Source organism: Corvus moneduloides, chromosome 7 (assembly GCF_009650955.1).
Source record: "Corvus moneduloides isolate bCorMon1 chromosome 7, bCorMon1.pri, whole genome shotgun sequence".
Classification (NCBI taxonomy): Eukaryota; Metazoa; Chordata; class Aves; order Passeriformes; family Corvidae; genus Corvus; species Corvus moneduloides.
The window spans coordinates 34,829,055-34,845,676 of NC_045482.1; the positions used below are offsets into that span (position 1 = coordinate 34,829,055).

General features: G+C 40.5%; 1 protein-coding gene across 2 annotated transcripts in view; it reads right to left on the reverse strand.

Moving 5' to 3' along the window:
- LRP1B (LDL receptor related protein 1B) overlaps window positions 1-16,622 on the reverse strand; it is a 638,461-nt gene that overhangs the window by 296,759 nt on the left and 325,080 nt on the right. For both annotated transcript variants that reach the window (XM_032114472.1, XM_032114471.1), the window contains one exon: window positions 456-575. In XM_032114472.1, coding sequence (XP_031970363.1) covers window positions 456-575 — 120 coding nt within the window. The remainder of the gene's footprint in view (window positions 1-455; window positions 576-16,622) is intronic.

A 16,622-nucleotide genomic window follows, 5' to 3' on the forward strand; every position in this document is an offset into this window, starting at 1 on the left:
ACTCCAAAGTAACATTCCCAGCTAAGCTGTATGACCTTGGGAGGGTTCATTTATCAAATTCTAATCTAGGTGTGTCTTCATGGCCGTGAGGTGAAACACTTCAAGTTTTACAGGCACTCCTGCTGGGGAGGTATGGAGAGAGAGAGACTCACACAACTGAGCTGTAGCTCCAGAACTCCTCCAGTCGAGCTGATCCCTTCAGTAACTTCAGGAGAGTTTCTGCTGGGGCACAGGAGCACCAAAGAGCCAGGAGGGAGGTCCTGACTCTCATTTTAGGGGCACTCTTTTCCATTCCCTGCTCCAAAAGCCCACACTTGTCCCTGACCAACGCCTTTGAAGAAGGGTTAGGAAGCGACAGTGCTGTCCTGGTTGTCCACCAGCTCCCTGCCCCTGACACCCAACAGGGAACCATCAGGACACCTGGGTGTTGATGTTGTAGTGAATTTCTTGTTTACCTGTGCAGCTTCTCCCGTCCCTGCTTGTTTCATATCCATCCCTGCAGTAACACCTGGTGCCGTTCCTGGTGATGGCACATTTGTACTGGCAATTCATCTGCTGGCACTTGGGGAGCAATTCTGTGAATGGCAACAGAGCAAGATGCTACTAAATATTTGTATTACTCCGAAATTGCAAACTTCAGAAGCTTTTATATATATTTAAGTGCATGTCTCAGGAAGGAAACACCACCACCATTTTCATTAGCGGGAAATACATCACACGTACCCTGTAAAACGCTTGTTACGAAAATTGCATTTCAGCAAGTTAAACATTAGAAATCAACATTTTATTTCTATCAACAGTTGTTCAAAAGTTTATTATTGAGGTGTACTGTTGCTGTTCCTAAACATCCATTTTTAGCACATTAGTCATAGCAATTATTTGGGAAAAAAACAAACCAAAACAAAACCATACCTGAAGTGGTCATAGTTATAAAAAACAACCAAGGTTATGAGAAATGTTTCAACATCTGTGTCTTCATTATTCCTGATATCAATTGATTTTCTAACTTTGTAAAGCTTGTTTTGATTTACTGATACACACATAACCTTCACACCACACAATGGGAATACATTCTGCCTCAATAATTTAACATTGGACGTGTAATGGTGAATAAACAGTGGACACTATATATGTCATTACTGCTGACATCCTTCATAGAATCTACCTAAATACACACCATCAGCACAAGGCATGATGCTAACAGACTGAAGAAATATTGTAGAAATACAGACTGCAATGTTTTCCAGCGTGAAACAGCACAAAACTAAACAAAAACTGCTCCAACACTTCCCAGCCTCAAGCTGTGTGCTGTGTTTCAATAATTTTTCTGATCAAAAAACCCAGTATTTTAATGAACAACATTTCTTTCCCTCCAGGAAAATGAAAAAAAGGATTGAAAAATGCAGCTTAAGGAGTTGCTCTGAGGGTGTTTTTCAAACCTATGCAGATGGATCAGAAAATAACCTGCAAATGGACAGAGAACTTTCTGCTACAGGGCTGGCTTTAAGTAACTGGGCATGACCTAAAGAAAAAGAGAAATCTGTACTTTAATATGTGAACAGTTTTAATCCACCTGATCATTATTCATCGAGTTCTACTTGGGAGTAGAATGAACATGAATATGAAGAAGATTCTCTATCAGCATCTGAGCCCTGAAGCTTCCGTTCTGGAACGACTGCCACTGTCAAAATAAAGCTGAAATTTTGGGAGAAAAGTGGATATGGCTGGCACACAGAGTTACTGCTTATTCTAATGCAACTCTTCTAAAAAGAAAGTGGTTTCACACAATTGTCTCAGGGCATTCCCTAGAATTCTGCATGCCACACAGTCTACAGGCTGCCTAGAGGTCGATAAACCACACATTGTCTAAATCTGCCCATTTTCCCAGTGGTTTCTGGTATATTTCTCTGCCTTCTGGGCCCTGTGCATAGGAAGATAATATATTTTTTGGCTGTAGCTGGCTTTGTTGGTTTCCTGTCCCTAGTCCAGTCCTTAAATTTGCTATACCTTTCCAAGAACAAGTCCTACACAGAGGGTGAACTGGGGAACTTTCCTAAAGGTACCCTGAAGAGGTTCTGAGCGCTGAGGTGTGGAGCTGGAACCAGACAAGGTGGCACCTGCTCATTAAATTTGTCTATCTGAACAAAATCAACACATACATCTCATTTTCTAAGCAAATATGGATCAGCCATCCTTTACAACCTACAATTTTCTTCCTCCAATATTTGTCTGATGCTACACAGCCAGGAGCTCCTACTGGATGAGAAACATTTGACTCACAAACGGGACTTGGTTTGTTTGCACTCTTTCCTTAATGGATGCCGACAGGCAGCAGCTTGAACCAGAATAGTGGGACCTGCACACAGCCAGGAAAGCTGGAGAACAATGAAAATAAATTGGCAAGTGAGGTCCATTATGGGAAAATTAATAAAAAACAGTCAATCTGCTCATATTTTTGACAAAAACTGTTGCATTGCATTGATTTTAAGTTATTGAAGTATCATACAAGTGGCTTTTAACAGCAAAATAGCTGCATTTTCCTTACAATACGTATTAAAAGATACTTTGATAAGGGTATGTAGTGAGGGAAGAAGGGGGAATGGCTTTAAACTGAAAGGGGATAGATTTGGATTAGATGTCGGAAAGAATTTCTTCCCTGTGAGGGTGGGGAGGCCCTGGCACAGGGTGCCCAGAGAAGCTGTGGCTGCCCCTGGATCCCTGGCAGTGTCCAAAGCCAGGCTGGACAGGGCTTGGAGCACCCTGGGATAGTGGAAGGTGCACCTGCCCATGGCAGGGGTTGGAATTGGATGATCTTTAAGGTCCCTTCAAATCCAAACCATTCCGGGATTCTCTGATAGCTGAAGTGCTGTGGATAGAACAGGGATCCTCTGGGAGTTCTTACTCTTCCTTCTCTTACATAAATCATTACATTCACTTTTTTGAGAACACTGTCTGAGCCTATTGATCAGTGAATGAAATCATTACAAATTTTTTTTCTCAAAAGACACGTTTCACAGCCCACTGTCAGGACCAGGGAAAACCAAAACATCTTCTCTCATTTTAGCCAGCTAGGAAAAGGAGCAAGCAATCACTCGCCTCAAGTTTCACACTAAAACTGCTTTTAACTGGAGGGCAACAACAGCCAGCCAGGAATTGTTCAAATGCACCAGACATCCCCACAAAACCATTAAAGAACCACTGTTGGCTGCCATCTGTTTCTGACTTCAGACAAGTATTTCCCCTCCTTCCTTAAATTATCCATCAAATCATTTCAAATGTATTTTGTTTCTTATTGTGACAGACCCTTTCTGGCCCCAGAAATTTTTGCTCTATTGCTGATCTACTAACCCTGCCAGGGGAACCCATAAGTGAAAAAGCAAAAAAATACAATAACAATGTAGAGGGTAAGAATATATATAATACAACAAAATAGAATAGAATAAAACAGAATAGATTAGGAAAGAATATTTCATTTGGAAGGGACCTACAATGATCATTTAGTCCAACCGCCTGAGCCCTTCAGGACTGACCAAAAGTTAGGGCATGTTATTAAGGCCACTGCCAGATGCCTTTAATAAATAAAACATTAAACAGGAGGATAAAAAAATGTATTTTCTACTTTACTAGCCATTTTGTAATAGCTGGAATACTGATCCTGAAAACCTTTGGAAGAAAACACAGTTTGACTGCCTCTGGCAATGTTTGAAATATTGAAGGACAAGCTATGGAAGACAGTGTATACATTTAAGGCTTGGTTAGATTTGTAACAGGTTTCTTGAGAAGTGAGAAGGCACAGAAAAATCATGAAGCAGAACACTGATATTTTTAATGCTCCAGATAGGACATTTAAAGAGATAAAAGCCAGGGACTGTCATTTCTTGTCTCTTCTAAAATTCTGCACCCACTTTGATCTCCCTTTCTCAGCGAGAACTGGTTTACAAAGTACACAGGCAGTGAAGAATGAGCATCACTGAGCCTTCCACTTTTATCACAGCTACAGAAACCTCTGAATTTGTCAAAGCATGGTATTTCTGCTGCAGGATTTAAAGGAAGGAGCTGCACTGAAGGAAACAACAGGAGAGAGCTTTATAGCTCTCTGGCAGACCCACAGTTCAAGAAAAGGAGCTGCAGAGCAAACCGTGAGATTTGCAGAAATACAGGGTAGCAGAAACAGCTCTGAGTGTCTTTAGGATGATCTATTTTCCCCAATCCCAGGGAGTAGTGACAATTCATCCAACTCTGATTTAGGTCATTTTGTTCAGTGTTTTCTTTCTTCCACAGGAGACATGAAGGGCAGCATTTTTTACTTCCCTACATCTCCATGAACTCTCTGAAGCTCTGATCCAGGTCTGCCACAAAAGCCACCCTGGTTTCTCAAAGACACCCATGTCAATCTTACACTCCCTGACATTCATGTTGCTCTGACTCCCAGGCATCTGGTCCCACAGGAGAGTAGTCAATCAGGCAAAGATGCTGCTGATCTCATCTCCCCTGAAGTGATACACCTTTGACAATGACTCAGAGGAGCTGTAAGCTTCCCGGACAAACTGCTCCCACAGGAATTCACCGTAATAAAATCCTGCCTTCATTTATTCCTTCTGTGTTCAATGAAACACACTGCTTGCCATAGTTCATTCAAGATGAATGATATAAGGAACTAACTTCTCTTGAATGGCTTTTTAATGAAAGGTTTAAGCAATTGATCTGACTATCCTTTTTGTCAGATCGCCCTGAGCCGACATGAGGTTCAAAAAAGGTTCACACCAGGTTGTCACGCTCAGATGTTTTGGCTGTTTCTATGAACAGGAAAAGCAGTTCAGCTTGCAGATTCGTAATACTGAATTTCTTTCTTTGGGGGCTATTGGGGATTGTCAAAAAAAGTAGAATGGATTTACCAATATACCTATTAACTTTGTCTTACCTGAGAGGAAAAACAACCAAGGCCAGGTTGGATGGGACCCTGAGCAACCTCATGTATTGGAAGCTGACCCAGGCCTCGGCAGGGTGGTGTGGGTTGGAATGAGATGATCTTTAAGGCCTCTTCCAAACCAAACCTTTCTGTGGTTCTGTATGACCGTATGAAAGCAGACTTGAGGCATACAAAATGCATTTAGCTGCCATTACTTCTGAGCCACTTGCATGCTAATAAAGCCTTTTGGCTGCAGTGGGTTCCCAATTATGTTTCCTAAGTACATCTGTAATAGACAAATCCTGTCCTGCTCTTTTTGTAGTGACAATATATGCTGGAGAGTACTGACAACCTTTCAGTACTCTGTGAATTAAAATTTACTGCTTACGTACTGTTGATAAACATCAATAATACAGAGCTGGTGCAAATAAAAGAAATTGGCTGAAGTTTACAAGTTGAAAGTGCCAGACAATACACCAGGGGAATAAAAGCAGAGCTTCTGTTGTCAGTTCAGGACTTCCCAATTTGAAACAACAAAGGATCCTTGTCACACAGTTCATCAGAGAGTGACCATGAGCAACCAGTGCAATGTTGCCTGGGAAAAAGGGAAACGCATCACTGAGAGAATTGGGATAAGTGTTTCCCATTGAGAAAGTGTTGATGTCAAGCCCCAGGATGCTCCTGAGTGCTTTTCTTCCAGGAGGCAGCTGCTTGCAGCAGTGCACACTCCGATGGATACGTGGAGAATAAACTCAGCTTTAAGCAGAATCAGAGCCTGAGGGATTAGCAGGGGAATGGAGAACTGCAATCTGAGGGGAGACTGCGAGTTTTCATGTTGATTGGTGCCAGGGGATGAAAATGAAGAGGAATTATGACTGCTGTCTATGAATATATCAGAGGATCAACAGCGGGGAAAGAGACAATTTAAACTAAAGGGCTATTGGCAGAAGTACAAATGAGTATAAATTGCCCATTAATAAATTCTGGCTGAAAATGAGAAGGTTCTTAGCTATTACCATAATCAGGTTTTGGAACTCCTCTTTGAGTGGGAACAGCAGGGACAGAAAATAAGTGCTTGCTTTTGACATGGATCAAGATAGACCAACAAAAAAGAGCATATGGAAAGGGCCCTGAAATACAAGAAACCATTTACATGACTCAGGAGGTTCCTCCACTGTGTTCCTCAAGCAACACATCACCTGATGCTAAAACATAATTCTTCATTATGGATCTGAGATTAATCCCTTTTTTCCTTGTCTCTAAAATATACCCAAAGGAAAACTTAGGGGAGCTTGTTACTGAACTGTTCTTCTAATTGAACTCCATGCATAATCTTTTTTTCTCTTAAATATTCGTATTCTTTTCGGAACCTTTGTGTTTCATAAATTTGCTTGATCTTATCTCTATGTTATTCAGTTTTTGTGATTCAATATTCATACACTGATGTCTAGACTATTCTTATCACACATACTCTGTAAGCCTTATTTTTCTTTTCTGGTTTATGTTTTGAGTTTTTGAAGTACAATCCTTTCACAAATTAGACTTCGTTGTAATCTACCCTTAGTTTTTTTCTTTGTTTGTTATTGTTGATGTTAGAGACACAATATAAAGTTCTATGGTTTGCTTCTCTGGCAGAAAAGGGTGGCTTGATCAATAGAATTCACTTGCTGGATTAAAATAATGCAGCATGTTTTTATCTTATATTTGTTGGTCATTTTATTAGTTTTTAATATCTTACCATAAAAGAAAAATGACACAACTGTAATGAACTTTGTCAGACGCCTCAGCCCAAAACTCTGTTATGGCAGAAGCACCACAGAAAAAGAGACATGGAAACCAGAGATCAGGTTCATGACCTTCCAGCCCTGCTGTGGGTGACCTCTGTCAAACTCAGCAGAGAAGCACAAGGACTAAAATTTAAATATGTTGGTTTTCATTAGCTCCTAGAATGAAACATCCAGTCAGAAAAATAAACTAAACTGGGAGATGTTCAAGACTCAGCCATTTACAGTTGAAGTCTGCAGCCAGCCCCAGGTGCCCAGCCCCATCAGTCAGTGCAGGATTTCTGTACAATTCACAACAGGGTCATCAGACCCCAGAATGACAACTTAAAACTCTGCATCCTGAACTCCAACAGCAAGCTGAAGAAAATTCTTAGTCCTGGGTGTAACTGCAAGCCTTTTCCTTCACAGAGCTTAGATGTCTACATTAGGACTGCTGTTAGGTAACTCCATTCACTTGAACTCCTGAGTGCAGAATCTCTTCCCAAGGGTGGAGTGTTAAAAGAATATTTCTAAGAGAGAGGCAGGGAAATAATGCTTGAGAATGGTGCTTTGTCCTGGGTACCAGGCTACTCCTAAATTTTCCAGAAAATAGCAACTGGCTAAAATGAATTACCAAATGGCTGTATTTCCACCCTTTTTCATTACTATAATCATCAGGCAACTGAGCCTTTTTCCCAGCAGTTTTGGTTCAACATGAGAACACCTGATGCAGCAACTGGTGCATCCTGTGGAGGAAACATTGATGGGCTGTGATGTGTGAACACCCCTGAGGCTCAACAAACACCTAATCAGTCCTAAGTCCCACCCCCTGAACACCTGCTGTGAGGACAACGCCGTCATGTAAAGGGTGAGCGCCAGATTTTTGTCATGTTAGCTATAATTTATAAGAAAAAATTGCCTTAATGCAGTGTCAGAGCTCAGCCCATCAGTAGGAGAACCCTGGCCTGTAGCACCAAGTGGTGCAGGAAGTTTGACTTGGAAAAGAGCAGCTCAAGGCGAGACTTTCTGAGCATGGTGGCACATGAATTGCACTTCACGAATTTACCTGATGTATCTCAAGCCTCTATTGTATCTTTCCACACAACACTGTCTATGTGTTGGCAATCAGTCACTGAACAACTTAATTTGTTATTTTAGGTAGACATTACAACGTGTTTGTCTGTTTTATGATTACAGGAAAATTACATATCTTGTTTAATCTGCTTGTCAGTCTGCACATAACCAGAAGTGTCTCACTGTGATTATTGTTCAGTGAAAATGGGCACGTCTTGCTGAGCAAGTTCAGGCTGCTTCTGAGTAACAAGATATTACTTAGAAAAGACAGATTTCTTTTTTTCCTTTTTTTTTTCCCCGTCATTTTCAACATATTGAAGTCAGAGAGAAGAAGGAATGTTGCAGGAACAAAACAAAGTTTAAATAAGCAAATAAAATCTTCCATAACCCTCAGCACTTCCTTTCAGATGTGAGTGTAACCATCTTCAAAATATTCCTTAACAGTATCTCCCTACCCAGTTCATGGATAAATTTATTTTTCAAGGATGTACTATTGAAATTTCTGCCTGCCTAAATCTTGACCCGCATTATTTGGCTCAGCTTCAAAACAATTTGTTTGATGTGGTGTTCTTCAACCATAGCATCACACAACACTTTAAAAGATGAGATCAGCAGGTAGGAGGCATGTAGAGAAATATTGGCTTCACCCGTGGAAATGGCTCATTATTCTGACCTTTTGCTGTTTTAGTTGTATCTTGGCTGCCATACACAAGCATAAGCTGAAGGAAAGTTCACATGGGAAATAACAAACTGGGTAAATGATTTCATGACTGAAGAGAGTAATTTATCTGGTTTTTAACCCGGATGGAAGATGTAAGTTTAAAAGAATAGCTATGAGAAAAATACACATTTATTTAGGTTTATTTAAAGTAGTTTATATTTTTAAGCATTTCCATGGGATTGAATACATGTTCACTGAGGTACAGATAATAATCTCTACGTGTGTCTAATGAAATATGAAGCCTGACAATGCTGCACATGTCAATAAGCCAAAGATGAAAGTAGGGAGTGCTAAAGTTTGTGAATGGTGATAATGACTGGCAGAATGGGTAAACTACAGAGAGGTCCAGAAGTCAGCAGGAGCAGATCACCTGGGCTTCTTAGTAGTCTGGACCAAATTGTATAAAATTCATTTCCAGAATTAGCTCACAATTTCTCAGCCTTGTAAGTAAATTGCAGTTCAGTGCCTGAGGAATGCTTGGACACCAAAGCAGAAATTTGCTGGCAGGACCAGAGCAGGCTCTGGTGGCAAAAATGCTCAGGAACGTTTTGTGGTGGTAAAGGATGTTAGGAAGCCTCTCAGGGAGAGCTCTGGAAATCTAAGTACTGTCCCTGATGAGGCAGGTCCCTCGTCCTGGGTTGTCCCCTCACTCAGGCACACAATTCCACCCAGCTCATCTGGTCACTGGATAACAAGGAATTCTAAGTTGAAAAAGTGTGACTTACTATGGTTTCATACATGCTTTCCAGCTCTATCTATGGGAAGCCAGCTCACAGCATGGCATCATCAGTGTTCAGTGTCTCTCTTAAAACAGTCTCTTGCAGAGGACTGAACCATCTCACTCCCTCCTGAGGATCATCTCACTCCAAACCAACGGTGTGTTTTCACACACGGATTTATGGGAATGGCCCAGTCCAATGGCCCAGTAAGATCAGCTGAAAATCTCTACTGTGCCTCAAGCAGATACACCCCAGCATGGCAATGCCATGTTCTCTTCAAGTGGCAAGATGTCTCAGTCTTCTTCTGGAACAGCAGTTTGCAGAGATAAGTAACAAGTTTAGACACTCTTTGTTCTGTTGCCTCATCTAGTGCTGTAGATACAATGGTGCAACAGAGCTGGGAAGGGTGTGAAACTCCTAAAACATTGCAGAGAGGCCAAAAGATTATTAATTTATTTTTACTAATACTTTGGGGGGGGGGGGGGTGTGAAGAAAAAGAAAAAAAAAAAGGAAAAAAATAAAATAAAAAAAAGCTGACATCTTTATTTACTTTGCTCGGTTCAGTTATCTGGAAAAAATAATTAAATCATTCTGAAATCAAAAAAGACACCTATAACAGCTTTTCCCAACGCCCAATTTCATGCCTCCTCATGGAAGTAGTACCTCAGAAATTGCTTCTCTTCGCGAATACAACTACACTTGACAGATAAAATCCTCAAAAAATTGCCAAGCAGAAACCACAGGCTCATGAGGCAGAGCCTTCCTGGAAACACAGCCAAGGACTTGGAATCAATTACAAAAATAGCAGCAGGTCCCAGAGAACCAAACATGCGATTCAGTAAGTGAACTTTGTTTATGTGCAAACTAAACCCAGTGAAGGATAACAGAAAGGACTTTTAAGTTAGAAGCAAACTAAAAACTGGTAGCAAGGAAAAATTGTACTGGAGAAATAAAATTCTTATTCAACTGTTGACTGTTTTTTTTCCAGGGAGACAGACATATGTACTTCTGGACTGTGGCAGGGGCTACAATAAGTGATACACTCCCTCACAAGCAGATGTTCAGTCAGCTAAGGAGGCTGAACATTTAAATTTTCCCTGCAGCAAACAGGGTGGGATTCAAGTTGACTTCTGGAGTGTTTTTGCTCCGCTGAAAGTGCACAATTCATGACAAATTCTACCTAAAGCTGTATATTGCTGCTGCTGCCTGGGAAGACTCACAATTGCCAGTTCTCAAGGTACTGCTGGCAGTGTTTTCCTGAGCATTTCTCACTCATGGGGTGTTACCATCTCCCACCTGTGTCAGTGTGCACAAGTGCAGGTGGCCAGAGGAGCCGGGAAATGGGATCCATCAGATCCCAAAGCCTAGGAAATCACTGTGATTCAAACTTGCTGTCCCAGTGTCTGGGAGGATGCACAATTTCGTGTTTGGTGATTTTATGTCATCTCACGTGGCATCCAGCTGGGATTGCTCAGCAACAACTTTTCCGGAAGCACCAAATTTAGAGCACCAGCTGAAAACATGATCAGTAGCAACACTGCAAATTATGGCAACATTTGCTGCCATTTCACCATGACTCATCTTCCCTTGTTGCATTTCTTATATTTTAACCAACTAATGAGCCCTTAGCCCTTGGCAATGTATGATCGATTCAGTGGCACTGAGTTTGAAGGCAACAGAAGGCCAAGAACTGCTTTTCGTTCATCTCTTCATTCAACTGAGAGTCAGAGACCTACCCAGGGCATCCTTATTGCTGATGCCTCTTACTGCCATAGGCACACGTAATACATACAGGAAACCTTAATTTTACTGAATATTTTACATAGGATAACGTCATTTGGTATTTTTTTTTTTCACTGTAAGTTCTCCAGCTGTTTCAGGACTGTTTTTTGGCAAAGCACTTCAAGTCTTTAGAGACCCAAAAAAACCCCTTCCCTCTGCCCATCCTATAAATCAAAGAACTGGTGAGCAGGAAACTCCAGTGATGAATCATTTCAGCCACCTGTTGTTTTTATGGTCGGTACAGTTATATCTTTTATGTAGCTCCATGTACCGTTGCATGCACAGGAAAAGAAAAATGCAGATTTCCACAGCAGGTGTCATTGACACATTTTATTAGTGGCCGTAACATAAATAAATGCCATCCCTGTATCCTGCCCCTCGCTTCATTCTCCAGGGCACAAGCAGAATAGGCTGAGAAATAAATTAATAAAACATGATGGTTTTCAGTGCCAATTTCAGCATTCCAGAGCCTGAGATTATTGGAGGCACAGCTGTAAAGGGTAACACTGAACATGAGAGACTCAGGTGATGTGCTTTGGAGGCTGAAGGGCACCACAAAGATCAGCCCTATTTCTAGCTCCTGAGAATAAACATGGAATCACCATGGTATTTACACAAGGGCTTCATGCATTACTTCAACATTCAGCTACTACATTCTGGCACATTAAAAGTTAACCTGGCTCTTCCCCGGCTTCTCAAGGGACAAAAATGCAAAAGGAGACGGAAAAATGTTATCTGTTTCTATTTTTTGCCAGAATCCTTTTCTAAATCTTCTGATTATTCCGGAGAACAGTCCAACTGTGCCAAGGGCTTGGCTTAAGACAATGAATACAGTTTTGGTGCGGATCACTGCTTCTCCCAAATGCTATTTTGAGATATTCTCTCCACAAAGCACCGCAGACTTCAAGCATAGCGTAGCTTTTCACAATTTCTTCAACTAGAAACTCAGGAGATGGATGTAACTCCAGTTGCTCTTGGCTCATTCCAAGTTTGGCAGAGAACCTCATTATTTGCCCCTTAAAGAATTATTAAGCTCCGCCTATGTTGGGCTCAGTAGGCAAAGCCACCTACATCCAAATTATGAAGTCAATAAACAAATGCACCACCTCAGTTTATATTTGTAGCTATTTTTACATCTCACTGTTAATTTTTGCAAGACTAAGACTACTTGGAAATAAAATCATTCAGTATAACAGTGCACCATTAAGATTACTCCAATAATGTTAACTCTGTATTTTATATAAGTAAAATCTAGGTTTACATTTAACAGTTCTAGATATCTATTTGCAACAAATTTTTCAGGCAAAATTATTGTTAAAATACCTTTAATTAAGTATATATCTTCATTATATTCTATTTATTAAATACAGAATAAATATTGTGCAATATATAGTTAAAGGTATTTTTAAAAGACCTAAGCTACATGGTTCTCCTAACTACTGTTGACATCAGAAGGTAAACATCTTACTGCCTGGAAAAATGAAGAAAAGATTTATTTACTCCTCTGTAAAGGCTTCTTACAGGAGACTGCTTTCAGCACGCTGTACATTTTGTGTTCCATTTGAAGACTTTCATAGGGTTGTGTTTTACCCTCATGAAATACAGTTTTGAAATTGGACAAAATGCCTCATTATGATTTTCTCTTGTGTAGCCTTGACCAGATCCAAGAACAAGAAGCAAACCTCCCTCCTGAATGATGGCTGTTTGTTGGTGAGCTCCTGGTTATGCAGTCAGAGAATTCCACAGCAGCTTTTATCACTGAGTAACACAAATCCTTCCCTGGAAGAGCTCCCTGAATGCAGGAAGCCTTTTACAGCTGTGCAGCATCTTTAGTCAGGATTAGATGTTCACTTTTGCTTGACTTGGTAGCAGAACTTCTCAGAGGATGCTCAGACTTCAAAGAAACTTTTTCCCCACAGAGAGAAGTGCTCTCACCATCTCTAGAAAATTCGATCCCACTGAGGGTTGGAACAGCCATGACAAGAATTGCACAGTTAGAAAATCACCATGTTTTCCTTGAAAAGTGATACTAAAATAAAAACAGGGTGCAAACATCTTGTCTACAATATTTTGTATTATTGCCACTGGACTTGTGCCTGGAAAATGGAACTGTTTACATAGTTTTGATAGCTATGTCCTTATGTGTGAAGAGACAACTCAAATACATTTATGGAACATCACTGAAACAAACTTAGGGCTTAATAATCTTCTTGCTATTCCCTGTTACCAAAAAAAAGCTTAAGCATACCCAAAGTTAAAGATGAAAGTGGAGTAGCCAAGAAGAAAGAAAAAAAAAAAAAAAAAAAAAAGGAAAAAAAGTAATTAATTTATTTATTTACTGACTTTTAATAAAAGCTGTTAAGTACCTGAATATCAGAAGGATCTGTAAAGCAAAAAATCTGAATAGATGATTACTGTGAAAATAAAAAGGCAATTAAAGAGAGAATGAGTTAGAATGGTTGCAGGATAATTAAATTCTTCATGAAGAAAACAGAAATTGAAAATTAAATTGGGGGAGCATTTGCAACAACAGCTAAATTTAAATGTGTACATTTCACCTTCATGTTTTCTAACAGTCAAAAAATAATAACTGTACTCAAATTTAGAAAAAAGCCTTGCTCTATTTTGAGAAGTCTATTAGCACAAACTTTTTGTTTTAAATTTATTTATTTTTTGCCCTATTTGGACACATCTTTTTGATATCTCCCAGGTTTTTAATTTTGCTCCATGCTCCACATCTTCCCTCCCTCCACCACCCTACAAATGTTCTCCATTTTGAACACATTCAATTATTCTCCAGAAAGCACCATTTTCTACTTCTCCAAACCCAGCCCAGCATACAGAACAAAGGACACCAGAAACAAAAGGCTTTTCTTCTTTCAACTGCCTCTATAAAACAGGGCATGTCCAACTAAAAGAAAAATACAGAATACTTGCGTAACTGTGAAAAGCAATTCCAATATCACATTTAAAAGAGGGGAGGTTTCATAAGGCAAAATTGTTATTTTGCAGCATTTTTGTTTTCTTGTTTCTGTTGATGAGGTAGTAGGACAAGTCAGATTCAGGACAAGTCAGATTCATTACTGAGAACTCCTCACTGTTACCTGACTACACCTGTACAATTAATTGCAGCTATTCAATATGTGTGGATGCCAGCAAGGGCCAGCAGAGGAATTTGCAGGCGCAGAAATGGTTTAACATTCTTACAAACTGTTGTCCATCCAGTTCGTGTGAGAACAAAAGATTTCACAGAGAAGCTGTGAGAAGCTGCATTTCTGTAACTGCTTTCTCATGAGAAAGGAAAGTTTCACAGAAAAATTCCTCTGCTAGCCCTTGCTAGCATCCACAAATATGCATTAAATCTATGATGTATTTTTTTATTTCATGCTTTAATGAATACTGTGAGTGAACTCCAGCCACACCTGCTGTTGGCCTCCCTCTGGATGCTGTGGGACCACATCCCCTCAGGGCACCTTACCACCAAATGGTTCCATCCTGCCATCATCTGAAGCTTTGCAAATGCCACAGTTTTCATGAATTTAATCAGATTTTTTCTGTGTGTATGTGCAAGTGGCATTTCAGAGCGATGAGGAGACAGCAGCTCCCATTTCCTGCCACAGCTTTTTCACAGTCCTTCCACACATCTCCGCCGAGACTCAGGAGAAGGACAAATCCAGTAACCTTCAGTGGTGAAACTTCAGTTCACAAGCAGCTTTGGTTATTTCTTTAGTTTAGTGTTACTAGTTGTTGTGCATGCATTTCTTTCAACATGAGAAAGAAAATTGGTTCTGTGGACAGCAAGAAAAAGTTGCTGGTTTGCTACTCCAGTTTGGGTGCTAACTTGCTTTTTCAGCTCTGTCATGTTTCCCTTTCCTAAACTGATCCATTTTCAGAAAAATACAACAGGAATCACCTGATAAGAGACCCACATTTTAAGAGAATACAGTAGATCACAAGAGGAATCTGCATTAGGCACACATCCACAGAGGGTTGCTTTCTTCTTTCCAGAATTACCCTCACTGTGGCACAGCAGGGCTTTTATATTTGTAACAGCACAACTTAAGAGCAATACTTCAAATATCTGGAGAGAATCCTCCATCTCTGTGTCCCACAAAGCCATCCTCTAATGACCTGTTCCAAAGCGATGCCATTACTTAGCCCTTGTCTGTACCACACAGTGTAGCTCCAGTCCTATGGTACAACATATGGTGTGGCTGTACCCTGTGAAAGCAACTTTAATGAGATGAATTTTGAATTTACATAAATTCAGCCATACATATTTAACACACGGTTCCAGAACTCCTTCCCAAGCTTTACTGTCTCATGCAAAGTCAGCCTTATTGCCTGGTGTAGCCTGCGACATCCAAGGAATCCTAAGCCAGAACACAACCCAGAAAAAAATCTCTATCCTCACAGTCACATCCAGTTTCAAGTGATGTCCTTTAAGTGGCTGATGAATGGACATTATTATAAAGATGTCTACAAGACAAGTCTATCGAAGGATCCTGGATAAAATAAAGACTTCAAATACCATTAAAGTTAATGAATTAGGTCAAGGCTGGTAATTTATCACCTGTCTGAATTGGAATCCAATCTGCAGCATCCTTTAAAAAAAGACACATTCAAATGAGGTAGTGCTCTCAGGGAAGTTCATAGTGAAGATAATCATAATTTAAATAAGAAAATGCCTGCATAGTTTTTTGCAAAGTCTGACAAGGGATTCTGTGCAAAAGCAGCATGGTAAGCAAATTTCCTCAAATTAATTTGACCTTGATGAAAGGCACATATTTTTATCAATCAGACTTAACAAATATTGACTTTAGGCATTAACTGAAGACATACATAAACATTCAGGTTGTTGAAACAGTTGTCAAGTTCGTTTTCCTTCTGAAATCACAGTTTGCTGATGAAGATCAAACTGAACTTAACCTCCTAAAAAAACCTGTGGTGCCTCATAAAGCAAGAGTCAGATGGATTGGTCTTCTCTGCCTATCAACTGCTAAAAAAAGTTGTGTCACACAGGCAGACTGAAACCTGGAGCCAGAGTGCTGACTAGGATACACATAAAAATGACGCTTGGTGTAACTATAACTACACTGGGCCCTGTGCCACGGCCCATCCTGGTTCAGCAGCACCAGCTGGAAGCTGTGAGGGCACTTCTTGTGAGTCCCATTCACCACAGAGGTTTCATTTCCATGAAATGAGATGGAGCATGTTATGGGTCACCAAGCAGAGGACTTGCCTAAGAAAAGACTAACGCACAGTCGCTGTTTAGTTTTCAGAAATCTGAAAGATGAAAAAACATTTTAATGGTATTTTGTATTCTCCACTCCCAGTGGAGGAGGGAGGGGAGAAGAGCAGCTCATGTACAACAGTGCTGTCTTGTTTTAAGTCACTCTAACAGAATTGGAATGAAGAATCAACCCTCACCCTGGGAGAAACAAGATTCCCAACACATCTCCGCAGTGCCCGGGCACTCACCGAGCAGGTACAAGGTCTGTTGTGCCCAGCAGGGAACGAGCTCCAGGCTAAGGCTGGGTGTCCCTGCAGGAAACACTCCTTGCTTGAGAACACCAACAGCTCTTCCCTCCTCTGAGCCCAAAACCTTCTCTGAACTGTCAGATTCCCTAAGGAAGGCAAGAGCAGGGACCACA